The 18047-nt window shown below is 46.5% G+C and overlaps 2 protein-coding genes across 3 annotated transcripts; one reads left to right on the forward strand and one right to left on the reverse strand.

Annotated features, from left to right (window-relative positions):
• The first annotated feature begins 5058 nt into the window (after positions 1–5058).
• LOC123044416 (WRKY transcription factor SUSIBA2) lies at positions 5059–12797 on the forward strand. 2 transcript variants are annotated; one of them, XM_044467149.1, is made up of 6 exons: positions 5059–5077; positions 6535–6705; positions 7246–7786; positions 8246–8411; positions 8511–8669; positions 11847–12797. In XM_044467149.1, the coding sequence occupies exons 2-6, from the start codon at positions 6568–6570 to the stop codon at positions 12418–12420; spliced, it is 1578 nt and encodes a 525-aa protein (XP_044323084.1). In that variant the 5' UTR covers positions 5059–5077; positions 6535–6567; the 3' UTR covers positions 12421–12797. The 2 variants fall into 2 exon arrangements, with proteins under 2 accessions (XP_044323084.1, XP_044323083.1); XM_044467148.1 differs by lacking the exon at positions 5059–5077 and adding an exon at positions 5131–5487.
• A 1585-nt stretch (positions 12798–14382) lies between these two features.
• On the reverse strand, positions 14383–17866 carry LOC123044417 (chitin-inducible gibberellin-responsive protein 2). The gene is made up of 2 exons (XM_044467150.1): positions 17588–17866; positions 14383–16376 (listed from the first exon to the last, which is right to left on the reverse strand). Exon 2 carries the CDS (start codon positions 16298–16300, stop codon positions 14636–14638), a length of 1665 nt encoding a protein of 554 aa, XP_044323085.1. The 5' UTR covers positions 16301–16376; positions 17588–17866; the 3' UTR covers positions 14383–14635.
• Between the last annotated feature and the right edge of the window lie 181 nt (positions 17867–18047).

The following is an 18047-nucleotide window of genomic DNA, read 5'->3' on the forward strand; positions in this document are numbered from 1 at the left end:
TCATTTGTAAGGGAAATATTCCTTATGCTTTTCCTCTTAAGCCGGCCCACCAGAACATAAGCCGACCTTCCCACGAGTCGCCTTCTGGGCCGTTGGGTCTTGTCGATCGTCTGACCCGCCCGTCGGGTCACTAATGGGTCGCCGAGGTTCGGGGCGGGTCTCCAGTGAATCGCCAAGTCTGGCCGGGTCATATTTCCGGTCGGGTCATACCGCGGGGTATCCCTGACAGGGTTCGTTTACTTACCGTATCACATACCTCCTCTTTTTCAGGGTTCTAGAGTGTTCTGGAAGGTTTCTTTTATGTGTTCCTCCGGTATCATGGTTCGGATAATATTGCTTTCAACATTAATAGGCGTACCTGAGATATAGTGTTTAATTCTTTGCTCATAGATCATCTTCGGGTTAGTACCTTCGACATTATTAATCTTGATAGCTCCAGAGCGATAAACTTCTTCGATATATGGTCCATCCGATTTGGAAAGAAGCTTTCCTGCAAAAAATCTAAAACGTGAGTTGTACAAAAGAACATATTCTCCAACTTTGAATTCCCGCTTTTGGATTCTTTTGTCATGCCATTTTTTTAACTTTTTCTTTAAATAATTTGGCATTTTCATAAGCTTTAGTTCTCCATTCATCTAGTGAGCTAATATCAAATAACCTCTTTTCACCGGCAAGTTTGAAGTCATATGTGAGTTCTTTATTGCCCAATATGCTTTATGTTATAACTCAAGATGCAAATGACAAGCTTTTCCACAAACCATTTTATAAGGAGACATACCCATAGGATTTTTATAAGTTGTTCTATAGGCCCAAAGTGTATCTCTAGTTTTTTAGACCAATTCTTCCGGGACCTATTGACAGTTTTTTGTAATATTAATTTCATTTCTCTATTGCTAAGTTCAACTTGACCACTACATTGAGGATGATAGGGTGATGCAATTCTATGGTTAACATCATATTTAGCAAGTATTTAACGAAAAGCACCATGAATAAAGTGTGAACGACCATCGGTCATTAAATATCTAGGGACTCCAAACCTTGGGAAAATAACTTTTTTAAGCATTTTAATGGAAGTGTTATGGTCAGCACTACTAGTTGGAATAGCTTCTATCCACTTAGTAATATAATCAACAACAACCAAAATATGAGTATACCCATTAGAGGAAGGAAAAGGTCCCATGTAATCAAAACCCCAAACATCAAATGGTTCAACAACAAGTGAATTATTCATAGGCATTTCCTAATGCTTGCCGATATTACCAACCCTTTGACATTCATCACAAGACAAGACAAACTTACGTGCATCCTTGAAAGAGTAGGCCAATAAAAATCAGATTGTAATACTTTCACTACTGCAAGATGCTGCTAACGCGACACTATGATCAGAGACCCTTCGAGAAACTATGTGCGATGCAATAATCGCAAACGATGGTATAAGAAAACCGTCAAAAATGTGCAAAATATTTACGATGACGGATGCATCAAACACGGTTCATATTTTAGTTGCGAGTGCGATGCAAGGCATACGGTTGATCCAGCAGAACTGTTTGCGATGAGGAAGAACAACAGAAACGGGCAACCATATCAATGTGTGTGCGATATACAACATACAGTTCCCTCCGATGAACTGTGTGCTATTAGGGAATGCAACAGAAACGATCGGCCAGATCAAGGTGTGTGTGATATACGGCATACGGTTCATTTGGACAAACTGTTTAGGCAAGAGAACGGAAATGGTTCATCTTAACAAGATGTGTGTGATACGCAGCAAACAGCCTACTCGAATGAGATGTTTGGGATGAGAAATTATAACACAGATGGTTACTATAGTAAGTTAGTGTGTGATTCTGTTCGTACAAAAAACTTTGAAAATGCAAACTAGTTGCTTGCGGTAGCTAGGAGTATCGCACACGATGCGTCTACGAGTACTCGTGTGTGATAATTACTAAGTTACACATAATGAACGGCCGCAAGGGTGATATGCTGATCATGGAGTCCGAGAAGACCGTCGTCGGAAGGCCGCCGGCTCAGCTTTTTAGCCTATATTTTATTATAATTGTATGCATAAGTAGGTCGTGAGTGTTTTCTGCCTTGTCGCATGTGGCATTTTAAATTATCCTGAATATGTAAGACAATTATTAACCGTTGCCATTGTAAATTTGCCTCAGGGCAGTGACGTCACGGACCCGTAAAAGAAAAAAAAAGAAAAAACAGGGACGCCATGGCGAGCAACCACGTGGTCAAACTTCTAGCACCCCGTGGGAGACGCGACGACGCATCCATAGGATAGGATGGCGATATCATGATCGTGTGTGATAGTGGGCAGACACGTACATGTACACGTACATCCAGAACAAGGGCCCATGTTTTGGGCTTCTGATGCGTGGCATACGATTGATCCAAAAGAACTGTTTGCGACGAGACAGAACAACAAAAACGAGGCTTTGTGGGCCCGGAACCATCAATAAATTTTGACTTTGTTTCTCATCACATTGCAGATTACAACACAATAAGTATTTGCAAATCTATTCACACAGATCAAACTAATATGTATTCACACCGATCAAACTAATATGTGTTCACACTTAGCACCGGGCTATAAAAACTACCCACTCGAAAATTACTTCACAGTTCCTCTCATCATCACCTACAAAAACTGGTCTTTCCTGTCAAGTCGTTCCGCCATGACCGGTAAGAGGAGTTTCGGGTGGGCATATAACCAGGCAGCAAAGACCAAGGCCGCGGAAGCACTAGAGAGGTCCGCATCAGAGATGTCCCGGCGCGCCACGGTGCCCTCGAACAAGCTCTCACGGGCACGCCAAGGCTCTCACAAACGCACTCGCCGCGTCGGCGATCGCGATGAGCTGGTGTTGCTGAAGTCCTTGGCCGGTGACGATGACATTCTCGCTGGCCTCATTAAGCAGCAGGAGCTGGTCGACAGCTTGATGAAGCTGCTCGAGATCAGTGATGCCTCGGTTGACAAGGCGACCGGCCTCGTCGAGTAACTCATGGGTGACAATGCGAAGCTCCTCAAGGCGCTCACCGAGAAGGAGGAGGAGGCCGCCGGCTGGAAGATGCTGCATGAGCAGAGCAGTGCCTCGGGGATGACGCTGACAACGGTCGTCAAGGAACTGATGGGTGACTTGAGGAAGCTCCGGATCGAGCGCGAGCAGGAGGTGGAGGAATCCGTGGCTGCTTTCAAGCACAGCCGTGAGGAATTGAGGAAGGAGCTGGAGGATGTCATCGCCCGACGATCCATCGAAGAGTAGATACAGTAGCGTTCTAGATCATTGTCTATGATTTTCTTCTTCTCTTGCCCTGTGTCTTCCGAACTTTGCCGCATGTGGCATTTAAAATTATCCGGAATATGTAAGACAATTATTATCTGTGCCATTGTAAATTTGTCGTCGTACTATCCGTTGCCATTTTATTTGTCGTCGTATTATTCGTTGCCCTATGTGACAATTTAAATTAGGCCAGAATACAAGTTGAAAACACGAACAAAGCAAATGCTGCCATGGGATCACAACCAAACACCCTCCGTCCACCCCTAAAAAAACCTTCGTCCAGTCACTTTAATTAACCCATTAATGGCGAAGTTTTGAGTGAGGTGGGCGGCGGCTGGTGCATGAAGGTCAAAAAGCTCGCTTTCCGGTGAGCATGAGCGGCCTTGCTGCTCGCCTGTGTCCCGTCGAGCCTGCGAGGTGGACAGGATGCATGCGTCCCATCGAGCCTGCGCGGCGGACTGCTCGCACGTGTCCCGTCGAGCCTGCACGTGGACTTCTCGCGCTCGTCCCGTCTAATCAAACAATTGCACGCACTCGCCACTGAGTATGGTTAAATATTGACACGGTTCATATAATACAACCTTTTGTGATATTAAGATGTCAGCTTAGGCCAGGAAAAACAAAGAGAGCGCCCGCGTGCGTCCACGACTCCACGTCTTGTTTATTTCGACACAAACGCGATCCAAATTTAGGCAAAAATGGGTCGACGGCGGACAAAAAAGACATCCGTTCGTACGGACACGCGGCGGGAGCAAATGGTGTCGCGCGTTGGAGTTGAAGTTGGCCTTAGGGCATGTACAACGGCATCTACTCAGCAGTCTGTAACGCATGCCATGTAGGATTTTTATCTAGGTGAAGGTGAGAGAAGCAGGAGAGAGAACGAGGGTGTCTATAATTCAACAGACGGTCGATAGTCCACAAAAAACGCTCCTTATCGACAGCGTTTTGCCGTTGTACGCCTAGGCGTCGTTAATTTGCTGAGTGCCACGCCAAACCGCTGTCCCATGTTTCATGATGGAATATAAGATCTATTTTTCTGTTCCTAATTTTACGGGAGCAACAGACGTAAAATAGGAAGTCTGTTGTACAGGGTGTCTTTACTGCTGTCTACATATGATTGGTATAGACAGCGTTGTCTAAACTAATGTACATGCCCTTAGATAGCCGTGTTTCTCGTTTGTCCCTTTGGTGCAGGAAATAGCAGATATCCCAATACACAATTGCCTCATCAACGTATCCGCACGTTACGCTGTCGCCAGTCGTCCATGATTTTCTACCCTACGTAGAATCGGTACACACTGTAGCCAAAAAGAGTCGTTGCAGAACAATAAAACCCATTTAACCGCGGTAGAAACTCCCCGCGACATTTTAAAATCCACGCCTGGATTTACCATGTCGTTCTCATTCAATGCCAAGAGGATCATCATGGGGCACTCTGACAGGCATCCCATGCCGAATTTAAAACACGCATTTACTCTGCCCACCAGTATCCCAGCCTCACCCGCAGCCCCAACCCGCCCCCTCACCCCCTCGCTGACACCGCGACCGGTCCCCCGCGGCCCCACCCGACAGCCACACCCAGAAAAAGCAGCCCATCGGTGCCTCCAAAGTCCCAACCCCGCAGCCAGCCGCGGTCGCTGTCGCCACCCCCTGCCCCCGGATCCCACCACCGGTTTCGTGCCGCGGTTGCTCACATCACACCACACCACGCACGGCCGCTTCCCTCCCCGCCCTGAGCTCGCGTGCGTACCCAACCGGGGAGATTTCGGGCGCCATCCAGGGGCGGAAGGGTAATTTCCCCTGCCCCCATTAATTAAGTCCACACGAGCCGCAGCCTCACGCCCCACGCCGCCTTCGCTAGCGGACGAGCCCGCCCTCCCCAAACTGCCCCTCTCACCGTCGCCTCCAAAACCACCTCCGCCTTCCTCCTCACTCAGGCCCCTCCGCTCAGCCCCGCACCGCGCCGATGGCCGATTCGCCAAACCCTAGCTCCGGGGACCTCCCCTCAGCCGCCGGGAGCTCGCCCGAGAAGCCGTACCCCGCGGATCGACGCGTCGCGGCGCTCGCCGGCGCGGGCGCGAGGTACAAGGCCATGTCCCCGGCGCGGCTGCCGATCTCGCGCGAGCCCTGCCTCACCATCCCCGCCGGCTTCAGCCCCTCCGCCCTCCTCGATTCCCCCGTGCTCCTCACCAACTTCAAGGTGACTGCCGCCTCCCTGTACTGTACCTATCGCCTCTCGCCTGCTGTTACTTGTTACCGCGGGATCTGCGGGCTGTACGGCGTCCGTGTCATGCTGAGCTGGGGAAAAGGAGGGATTCCGATGCGCATTAGCTCTGCGCTCTAGTTTATGAGACAATTGCGCGGGGGAATTGGCTCGTGGCCTCGGAATAACGCGCTTTCTCTGTGCGCTTTCGCATTTCCGGCGGTGCCATGAGGATTCTGGAACTTCCTTTTCTGCGAGGGTTCTTCGTGATATGTTTTGTTTTCCCTCCGTTTCGTCTTTTGGAGCGTCCCCATGCCGTCTACTTGCTGTGGAGTGAGGTGGATGCTGTTGCTTGTGCGTCTGCAGGGAATTATTCTGTTAGTTATGCACACACTTGGTGGCTACGAGAACAAATCATCATTTGACATTCCTTTTACGGGGGCTTCGTAGGGCCTTATTTAAGGAAACGCCCCTTGGGCTCTGGCCGGTATTATACTGGTGGTGTGCTAAGCTATGGTGTTCGTCCAGAAGGAAATCACCAAGTAATTGTGTTCGGGTTGACCGTTTGGTTGTTATTCTTCCTCGGGATTGGTTGTAGAAGTGCTATTTGTTTTCCTGAGTCCTCTTGCTGGCAGCGTACAAACTGAAATAGCCCTTGCTTGCTGGGCCTAGTGCCCTAGTCACTTGCTTGCAGCATCATTGTTACTTTCTTTGTCTTGCTCTGTTGTTCTTGCCGGCCTTCTTCTTCTTCATGTTTCCTCTTTCAAGCATAGGAGAAAATGTTTGGCAAACTTGTTACTTTTGAACAAAAATATTTATTAAGGTGGCATTTATTCAGAGGGCGAGGTACTTCATATATGCAATCTGCAGGCTGTAGTAAAGAAAAATGTTTATTAAGGTGGCATTTATTTCAGAGGGCGATGTACTTCATATATACAATTTGCAGGCTATAGTGTTGTTGTACTTCCTTTTTTGTGTTTACAAGTATTCAGAGGTCTTAAAGCGTGGTAGACATCGAAAATATTTAACAAAAAATTCTTTCAGGTTGAACCTTCACCAACAACTGGTAGTCTGAGCATGGCTGCAATTATGCACAAGAGTGCTCATCCAGACATACTGCCTTCGCCACGGGATAAGTCTATTCGAGCCCATGAAGATGGGGGTTCTAGGGATTTTGAATTCAAGCCTCATCTGAATTCGTCTTCTCAATCACTGGTACACAACCTTTAATTTTCTTTTCTCTGTGTCCCATAGAGATTAATGTACTTTATCTTGCAGAACATCAAAAGAAAATTTAAGCATTTTGTTTCTATATGACCCCACAAATATATCTGGCCTTTATTGTGCATATTATAACCATAATTCGGCTAGGTTCTTGAATTGTTGCATAATTCATAATCTTGCCTATCATTTGTAAATGTTTGTACGAACTTACCTATTTTATTCTGATCTTTTTTGGAGGGTAGGAAGGTAACACTATCCCAGATGCATGGCAAATCTCAGTATAGAACTCATTAACTCACTGTCCATATGTAGCATTACGTCTTTCACATGTAGTGGAGAAGTTTCTTTAAATAATAGAGTTTGAAGAAAGCACTTTGAATGACAGTTTGGGGAGAAACTATGGTACACATGTAGTAGATCTATCTGTGCTTGCTATGTTAGTCACATTCTTTCTTAATTCCTGTTGACTTGTTTTTGCATATTTTGTTTTGCATCGTGTAACATTTGTAATGCTCATATTTTGTACTGCAGGCTCCTGCTATGAGTGATCTAAAAAAACACGAGCATTCTATGCAAAATCAGAGTATGAATCCCAGCTCATCATCTAGCAATATGGTGAATGAAAACAGACCTCCCTGTTCACGCGAGTCAAGTCTTACAGTGAATGTAAGTGCTCCGAACCAACCTGTTGGAATGGTTGGTTTGACTGACAACATGCCTGCTGAAGTTGGTACATCTGAGCCGCAGCAGATGAATAGTTCTGACAATGCCATGCAAGAGCCGCAGTCTGAAAATGTTGCTGACAAGTCAGCAGATGATGGCTACAACTGGCGCAAATATGGGCAGAAGCATGTCAAGGGAAGTGAAAACCCTAGAAGTTATTACAAGTGCACACATCCTAATTGTGAAGTAAAAAAGCTATTGGAGCGTGCGGTTGATGGTCTGATCACGGAAGTTGTCTATAAGGGGCGCCATAATCATCCTAAGCCCCAGCCTAATAGGAGGTTAGCTGGTGGTGCAGTTCCTTCGAACCAGGGTGAAGAACGATATGATGGTGCGGCAGCTGCTGATGGTGAGATGTTTGTCATGATTTCTTGGAAATACTGCATCAGGTCCCTATAGTTTGGAGCTTGGCATCCTGCATTCTTGTATCTAGTATGGAAGTAAAAATGTATCGACATCTATGGTTGAATTTTACGATCCCATTGCTGCCTTTCCCTCCTCTCGAGTAGCTTCCTATTTTTTATGAACTTAATATAGTACTAGTAGTATTAAAAACCATCAGTTCAAAATAGTAAAATTCTTGGAAATGATTCCCTTAAAGTTACAATGCTCAAATCTAATTCTCACTCCAATCTATATTAATTGTCGCTGATTTAGTACATATGAGTTTCCCTGAGTCGAACGTGGGCATCACAATAGATATATATTGACCAGTCCGTACACAAAAAGAGAGCTTGTGGTAGAAATGCTTTAATTTTCTTGTAGTCATTGTTTTGTCGCTATCTCAGACTTCTATTCTGTTTTGCAGATAAATCTTCCAATGCTCTTAGCAACCTTGCTAATCCGGTAAATTCGCCTGGCATGGTTGAGCCTGTTCCAGTTTCAGTTAGTGATGATGACATAGATGCTGGAGGTGGAAGACCCTACCCTGGGGATGATGCTACAGAGGAGGAGGATTTAGAGTCGAAACGCAGGTATGCTTGGTCTGGATTTGGTAAATTTACACTTTAAAGAATCATTCCTGTCAAGTGTCAAGTGCTAATCTTGTCTACAACCATCAAATATGAAAACAGGAAAATGGAGTCTGCAGGTATTGATGCTGCTCTGATGGGTAAACCTAACCGTGAGCCCCGTGTTGTCGTTCAGACTGTAAGTGAGGTTGACATCTTGGATGATGGGTATCGTTGGCGGAAATATGGACAGAAAGTTGTCAAAGGAAACCCCAATCCACGGTAAGTACTTATTTTCTTCATTAGTTGCTTTTTATCCTTTTGTTGTCTGGCTCTTGAGAAGATTGTCATTGTAATGGTAAATATCTATTCTGGCTAAGAACTTGTGCACTCTGTATTTTGCGACATGTCTATGCATAATTGTATTTTATATGCTTTCTCAGTCATGAGTCATGCATGTGTTAGAGTTTTATCCCTAACATAAGAGAGCCTGTGATTAAGATGATACTGGTTAAATGTAATATCTTCAATCATAAATTTGTTGTAGAAGACTGATAGAAATGAAATAAAATGGCCATTGAACAAGTATTCTACTTCACACCCACGCTCAAGGTTTTATATGAATGAATAAGTGAACATCTGGTGAAGACATGTGGTAGATGAGGATGAAATATCTGTTACTTCACCTTTATCACTGATTCACTGTTGGTGATCACATGCGGATATGGAAGAATTCCTATTCCGTACTACAATCAGCACATGTGTCTTGAAGGCCGCTCAAAGCTAGACCGCGTTTAGTCTGTCATATAGTTTTTATCATTCAGTTCTACCCCCTCCGTTCCAAAATACTTGTCGTGGCTTTAGTTCAAATTGAACTAAAACCACGACAAGTATTTTGGAACGGAGGGCGTATTATTTATGTGGGCTGGTACAGAGGTCCATTAGTTTTGTTATATGATGACTTTTCCCCCTTCTGGTGAAGATCACATTTAAAGGCACATATGATATTGAGAATCATATAACATATGATATTGAGAATCATATAACATATAATGCAAAAACAAAAACACACCCACTTCATTTATGTCATGACACATAATTATATTGATGTATCATGTATACGCGTGTATACGATGAGCCCTGCAACACTATAATTAGCAGAGATAATAAAACTAGAAAGCAATGCTCCACTGTTAAATTATACTACCTCTGTAACTAAATATAAGACGTTGAACTGCAAAAACGTCTTATATTAGGTAGTACTATATAAAATATTATCCCTAAGCATACAAAGTGAAGTCAATTGATTGGCTGGTGTATGTTTTAGGAAGGGTGATATTTGGCCCGAAGTCCATATGTGCAGCGAGCTTATTTATGCATGGGGTGTAAGGCTTTAGAATAATCCCTTGCAGTTTGAGTTGCTAGCTAGTCAAAGACGCCCTTTTCATGAGGGAGGAAAGACAAGCTACATAAATATTTGGTTTGAAGCTAATGGTTGCGTAAGAATTGCTAGTGTTGAAAATGTTTTTGTCATGCATTTGCTTTGCTGCCTAAGTTTTGACTTCCAACTCCTGGTTCTTTTTTGGCCAAATATTCACGGGCATGACCAGAATTTTTGCAAACATTAGCAGTGGAAACTTTGACAACCAAACAGATTATACTGGTGTGCTTGCATGTATTTGTATGCCATGGCCTTTCACTACTCCCTCCGATCCGAATTAATTGACGCGGCCTCTATACAATGTAAAGGACATTGTATAGAGGCTGCGTCAATTAATTCGGATCGGAGGGAGTACTTCATTTTGTAAGTACGTTAAAATGGCAATGTTGTACGGATACACCGTGCCATATGAAATGCCATTCCCATGTATACCAAAGGGAGGCATTTAATTTGTAGTCCAGTTTTTTTAGCCCCTCAAGGGCTATATCCACCCATGCATCACCGTCCGATAGATGTGTTGTGATCTGTATGGCCATTGTGCTTGCAGATTGCTTTAACTTCGCGCATTTATTTATAGTTTGCTAATGAACACACCAATGGGATTTCGTACAGTTTACATGTCAGATCGGAGCCAACGCATCATCGGCTTTCCCTGCACCTCCTCCAAGAGGCAAATGAATTCATGGTCTGGGATAACTTTTGCACTAATTGACAAACAATATTCTTGTCTAATAAATTATTCTGTTTGGATTACATGCACAACTGTCCCAAAACGTAAGCAGAATTAGAGTTAGCATTAATTGGTTGGGTCGTGCTGATCACACACGGAAACAAAGTGTAAGAGGTACCCATAATGCAGGTCCAAACTCCAAAAAGCTCACCTTGTAACATACTTGATCAAATGCAAATGGCACCACAACTCCCACTTGTTCCAATAAAAGAATGTGGCTCAACAAGGATTGCTACAAGCGTAGATCTTTCACGAAGGATCGATGTTCTATATATACTCATATACTTTTTTATTCCTATTTTATTTATCTTAACAATTGGAGTTAGTGGTGATGGTGGTGAGTTCACTCCCACCACTCCAGCCCAATTTCTCTCATCCATCCAGGAACCAGGCAAAAAAAGAAAATGATAAACAAAACAGCAATATAATGCAATTATGGACCCCACACCTCCTGCTACACATAGCTCAGTCAAACTAGCAAGCCAGCGCCTACTAATATTTTTTGAATGAGAAAATACTTTACAAGTGCACGGGCGTACACTTCTTTTTCCACTGCAACACAAGCCAGCCAGTCGCTGGCTGGCGCTCCCTCCTTCCCAATCCGTGTCCTCCGGCCTCCCAGTATCCATTTATAGTTATGGTGTATTACCTTTTATGGTGTTATGCTTAGCAAGTGCATTGGTTGTTGTATACTGCTACTAATCTAATACTCCCTCTGCATAGTGATCTAAACGCTCTATATTTCTTTACAGAGGGAGTACAACTGTAACCATTTTTGTGGTTGCCTAATAACACACAGACATTATGCTAGTCCTCTATAACAAATAAGATGCGATCATTCGAATGCATGTCTTCTTAAAAACAAAGCTATGAGCATTAAATGTTCCAGCCTTTTTCTTTTAGGACAGGTAGGCAGCAATTTTTCTAGTAAAAAAAGCAGTTCAACCACTGTGGTTAATCACACTGCTACACTCATTCAACCTGACCACAGCAGCACCAAGTAATAATGAACCATAACATACAGCACCAAGTAATAATGGACAATAACATACATCACCAAGTAATGAGTCACATGAGCATGAATTTTTTTTTGTATGATAATTATGGGAGTTAGGCTTTTAAGGGCTTGATTGATTCTAGTGATTGATGTTTTGAAAAGTCAACCACATGGATCGCACAGCGACCTAAATTTGTATCACCTTGTGAATGGATTTGTATGTAGCCAGTAGCTACTCAGTTTGTTATGTGAGCCATTGCACTCTTATATATTTTTTGTTCTTGGCTGCAGGAGTTACTACAAATGCACAAGCACAGGATGCCCTGTGAGGAAGCATGTTGAGAGAGCATCGCACGATCCTAAATCAGTGATAACAACGTATGAAGGAAAACATAACCATGAAGTCCCTGCTGCGAGGAATGCAACCCATGAGATGTCCGCGCCTCCCATGAAGAATGTCGTGCATCAGATTAACAGCAGTATGCCCAGCAGCATTGGCGGCATGATGAGAGCATGTGAAGCCAGGAACTTCAGCAACCAATATTCTCAAGCCGCTGAAACCGACAATGTCAGTCTTGACCTTGGTGTTGGGATCAGCCCGAACCACAGCGATGCCACAAACCAAATGCAGTCTTCAGGTCCTGATCAGATGCAGTACCAGATGCAATCCATGGCTTCGATGTACAGCAACATGAGACATCCATCATCAATGGCAGTGCCAACGGTACAAGGAAACTCTGCTGGCCGCATGTATGGTTCCAGAGAAGAGAAAGGTAACGAAGGGTTTACTTTCAGAGCCACACCGATGGACCATTCAGCTAATCTATGCTATAGCGGTGCTGGGAACTTGGTCATGGGTCCATGAGAGGAATGATGAGAGTGTCTGCAAATGCTTATAGCTCCATGAATCATATATTACAAACAATGCTTTTGTAACGACAATCTCTTCAGCAAGATTCTTAATTGTGTATCGGTTACAAGTCAGTTCAGCCAGAGGCAAGTAAGCTATAAGCTATACCTGGGGGACTGCAGCAAATGCGCATGTGTCTTTTTAGGCGCGGAAAAGGCCCCTGCTGTATGTAGCGCTGCAGACCTACATTCGTTGTACAGCGAACCTAATATGATTAATTAATTAGATTATGAGAATTTGGTTTTGTGAACTGTCTTATCTTCTGTACTGGAATATTGACATAAATATAGATCATGGTAATTTTCTTTTCCTGTTAAGACAACGGTTATTTATGGATGCTCGTACAACGATAGCTTAGTCTCTGTGCTTACATCTGATATCATTTTTGATTGGGTTTACTTTGTGCTCACTTCCAACCCTACTCCAAAAAGTGCATGGACAACAAAAAGTGCATCGAGAAGCATGGGTGGTCGAAACCTCCGGAGGGTCATGTTAAATTGAGTATTGATGCTGCCGTCAGCCTTCAGGAGGAGATGGGTGCTACTGGAGCAGTGATCAGGGCCGGCCCTGGGGCATGGGCGGTGGGGCGGCGGCCCAGGGCCCAGGCGGGTGGGGGGCCCATGATGTAGTATATATACATACTAATGCCCAGCAAAAAAATGTAAAAAAACGAGATGGGCTAGGGTGTGAGGCCCATGCGATCAGTTACGAAGCGTTACGCTGGCGCCAGCGATCGGTACCGACTGCTCATTTTCTTTTCCTTCGTCTGGAGTCTGGACTGTTGGTCTCTAATCTTTTCGTCCTGCCTGCCGCTTGGCGCTCGGCGCCTTGCCATCTCGGCCGCCGCCGGCTTGCCGCTGTGCGCGCCGCATAGCAGTCCGGTAACCCAAAGTCTGCAACGAGCCAATGAGGTAATCCATGATCCATTCCACCCGTCAGTTTTTTCAGCCCGTATATGTATCCATGATCCATTCATGTTCCTGATGACCTAATCCGTCCCACCAGATCCCAATTTGACAATTTCAGTAGTATGTATGTATTCAACTATCCACATGTATGTCTAGGGTTCCAATCATTCGATTATAAATTCTTAATTCTTTGTACCCTTTTTTCTTCATGATTTTAAGACATTATCCTGCCATGTTGCCTAAGAAGAAGATGTTGGTGCTGAAAAAAGGAGTAAAAAAAAGAAAGTATTATTGCATCAAGAAACGTCTGAAGAAACTTTTTTTGAAGCACTGAAGTATTATTGTTGCCGATGGAGTCAGTTGAATTTGGTTCTTATTTGAGGTAATCATGGCATGTTAGTTTTATTTTGCCATCTTTTTAGTATTATTGTTGTCGATGGAGTCGGTTCGAATTTAGTTATTATTGTTGTCGATGGAGTCAGTTGAATTATTATAGTCAAATTTGGTTGAAATTTATATAGGGGCTCATGTCACTGAGTTCGCCTAGGGCCTTCCAAAACACAGGGCGGCCCTGGCAGTGATCAGAGATGACCATGGGCAATTTGTCTTGCGGCATCATGTAAACTTGGCAGCTACTGTGGAAGCTAGAACTTCCAAGGATGGTCTAATCCTTGCATGGAAGTGGTTTAGACGATGCATGATGGTGGCTATTCAAAGGCAGAAGCTTCGGCAATCTACGAAGAGTGTGTTCTTAGTCAGGAATTTTTCTCATGTGACTAGAACACTGTCCCAGAGAGATTAATATCGCAGCCCATTTATTAGCTGCTCACGTCGAGGGAGCATGACGGGAGATCCCCCGACTTTTATTTTGAATCTGCCCGGCGCATGATGTAACCATGTTCGAAAATTAATAAAATCACCATGATGGCTTACCCTCAAAAAGGAAAAAAGAACTACTCCAAAAGCACCAATACCCGACATCTAAATGATTTTAGTTACGCGGCAGTGCTGATTGAGACATAATTAAATGCAATTACATTAAGATTAGACGTCTGAAACTGAAACATATACTGTAGCCCTCGAACTTGTACCACTACATCTCATCAGCCTTATTCAGGCCTAGACCTAAGTTCGGCATTACAACAGCAGGTTACTTGGGAGCTATTCTTCTCCACAGCAGCAGCATCACCCTAGAGTCCAACAAAGCATGCATCTAGATTCGTCTACGAGCAGCGAAGTCACAAAGCAGTAACACCACAACACTAGTGCCATGCGGAGGAGACGACGAGGGGCTTGTTCTTCCAGCCGAGGTAGAGCGCCCCGTCCCTCTCGGCGAGCTTGTAGTTCTCCGAGTAGCTCTGCAGCAGCGTGCTGATGGTGGCGTTCACCAGCGAGCTGAGCGGCGACGGCCTGAAGCCGGCCATGGTGAGGCGCGCCTTCCACTTGCCGAACACCTCGTGCCGCTCCACCCGCTCCGCGCCCTCGCACGCGATCAGGTTCACCACCTCCCTCGCCAGGCAGTGCTGCTCCATGTTCACCCGCTCCTTGTCGTCCCTCGGCAGCGTCAGGTCGATGGACTCGAAGATGGCCGTGTAGTACTCCAGCGTCTCCGCGAACCTCTGCGGGAACGGGGCCGTGTTGGTGTTGGACTCCTGCTCCACCAGGGTCAGCACCTTGGGCCTCAGGCTCTTCACCAGCCGCAGGATCCGGTCCCGGTGGTTCGCTGTGCTCACCGTCTCGTCCGGGATGTGGTGCAGCTCCAGGGTGAAGTTCACCGCCAGAGCCTCCCCGGGGATGACCCCGAGGTGCCCCTCTTCCACCTCTTCGCCGGCCATGGCGACCGAGTGGAACTCAAAGGGAACTTTGCAGAGCCCAGCAATGTGCGACAGCCTCCTCCCAACAAGGTCCAGCCCACCGCCTCGCGCGTAGGCCGACACCGAATCATCAAGCCCTGTGATCCTCACGGTCGGCGGCCCACCGGGCCTGGCTGCAAGGGCCTGGAGGAGGGAGATCCACTGAGCTCCTTGAGCGATATGGAAGTCGATTATGTGGATCCTGTCCTCTCCCTTCACAGCCTCCGCAATGGCGCCGTTGGCCGACATGTAGCCGAACTTGAAGTAGGGGCAGGCCTCATACAGGAAATGCATGTAGGACAGCAGGTCAGAGCTCTTCGGCTCCTTGCACCTCAAGGCTTTGTAGATGGAGTGGCCGGAGGAGGCGAGCCTGGCCACGAGCCCTTCCACCATGTAGGCTCCCAGCCTCTCAAGCGGCGTGCCGGAGACCGAAACCATCTTCCTCAGCTCCGGCACCATCACATCGACCGCGTACATGTTCTTCTCTTCCACAGCTCTGGCACAAGCAAGCAGCAGCTCCTTCAGGTTGCCCCTGGGAAAGTCCATCATCTGCGCCCACTTCTCCGGCTCCAGCGATAGCTGCTTTGCCACGGAGCTCTCCAGGCTGTTAACTATCTCAGCGTCTGGCCCAAGCATTTCAGCCTCAAGGTCCTTGAGCTTTTGCTTCAGATCGTTAGGATCCTCAGTCACAGTGACGCACGAAGCACTCACAGGAGATCCGTTGGTGGAGTCGGAGTGGCTGTCGTCGTGAGACGAAGGGCTGCCACTGCCGCTCCTGATGGACGGAGGAGTGAAGCTATGGCTGGAGGGCGAGTCATGCCTCATGTAGCCGTCTGCCGCCGAGGAGTCCAAAGTGTGCTTCATCTGAGCAACCTGGTTCTCATAGCTAGCATCTGATGAGTGGGACTTGAGGCTGTAGTGATGCTGTGGCACAACATGGGTGTCTGGAGATGGCTGGTAAGGGCGGCAGGGATGCTGTGGGTTGTCGGAGTACTGGAACTGGAACTGTTTCGGGTTCTGCCCCTGCATGTTGCTGAAGGGGTGGATCATCCGGGAAGTTGGAGTATCGGCCATACTTGTTCGGTGAAGAATCTGACACACTAATCACTGCATGGATCTTCTAGCCCAGAAATCCAGATGAAACGAAAATCTGAAACAAGACAGTAATAAGACTGTAAGAACAAAAGCACACCAAGGTTCTAATTCCAAAGGTAAAACTGGCAGCCAAGCTTACACGTCCAGTAACAGAGATGCTATAATTGGTGTATTGCATACATGGAAACAACATCTCGATCTCAGATACAGGAAATAATAACATACTGTATCTAAAAAAAGACATGCAAAAGTACAAGGGCCTAACAATCACAAGCGATCATACTTTTATAGTGATGAAAAGTAATACTACTAGCATTAGAAGATCACAAACAAGGCATATATAAACAGATGATCAAGTTAGCCTGAAGAAAACACTTTGAGTAGTAGTAGAGAACCAACTAGTAGTAGTAGGCATCCTACAGATAACAAGAAGCAAGTGAAGGGAGGAGCATGGTGTGTAGTAGTGCTGACCGAAGAAGATCGTCACGATTACATCGGCCAAGCCTCCCAGTCCCAGCAAAGAAAAAACAGCCGTACTACTAAAGTAGGAGTATGACCTGACCGCGCGCAAACAAAAGAGAGGCGGCCTGTAGACGACTACAACGGGTCGTAAAGTAATCCCCACCTCATCATAATTTCCCTGCACCAAACCAGCTGCACGGGCAGCAGTTTGACCCGCCCGTCGGCCCAACCAAACCAACCACACTCCCTTTCCCGTCCCGGCACAGGGACAGGATTAATTAACTGACATCCACTGAAATAAATATACAAGATCGCACGAGTCAATGGTCAAAAGCCCCTGGATCTGCTTGTTTTGGCAGGCACAAATAACCATTTGACGCGGTCTGAGAGAAATTCTCCGTAGCTCGCAGGCATGGTCATGCCCTAGTAGGCTAGTACCGAGGCCGTACGGGTGGTGTGCGACTACGCCGATTAGGCTTGCAAGCAAAATACGCCGACTGTCGCAAAAAAGAAAAAAAGTAGCCAAAAACAAAACAAAACTACGGAAGCCGCTTCTTTCTCGCTTGTGCGATCCAAATTGCCGATCTCACGAGAAAATTAACGAACTGAGCATCGATTCACCGGGAAAGCACCGGCCGCGACCAAACATCCGGAGCCCCCTAGCTAACCCTAAGCCGGAACAAGGAGGGTCAGCAGCCCAGCACCCATCTCCATTTTCTTCAAGTGCTCGTGAAGCTCAAAACCGACCTGGCTTCCTACCGGCTACGAAGAAGGCAGGCGAGAAGGAAGGGAGGAAGGAAGTACCTCTGCGCGGTAGCTCCGGCCGGTGGCTCGCCGTCGAACCCTTGAGCTGAAGTCGAGGGGAGGAGGATTCGTGCGGCGATGGCGAAGAGCTAGCGCCGGGGGAAGGGAGATCGCGAAGGGAGGGAGAGGGGAAGAGAAAGAGAAGAGGTGGGTGTTGGTGGCTCTGGGCTGTGAGCGGAGTGCGATGTTGTTTCCTGTAAGGGGGGCTGAGCTGAGCTAGTGGATCCTCCGGGTGGCCGTTGCTATTTCTACCCGGGGCCGCCCGGGGACGCGTCGTCCGCGGTTTGTGCCGTCGTGAGGCGTGACGCGCGGGTCGGGGCCCGCCCGGCCTGGGCGTTCAGACGGCGGGTGCGTGCGTGGCGCGCACCGTGCACGGGGATGGATCAAATATCTCTCTCTCTCTTTCGGACTGCAGCGCCCCCCACGCGACCAACCTGCTACCACCACTGCTGCTCGCTCA

This window comes from Triticum aestivum, chromosome 2B (genome assembly GCF_018294505.1).
Source record: "Triticum aestivum cultivar Chinese Spring chromosome 2B, IWGSC CS RefSeq v2.1, whole genome shotgun sequence".
NCBI lineage: Eukaryota > Viridiplantae > Streptophyta > Magnoliopsida > Poales > Poaceae > Triticum > Triticum aestivum.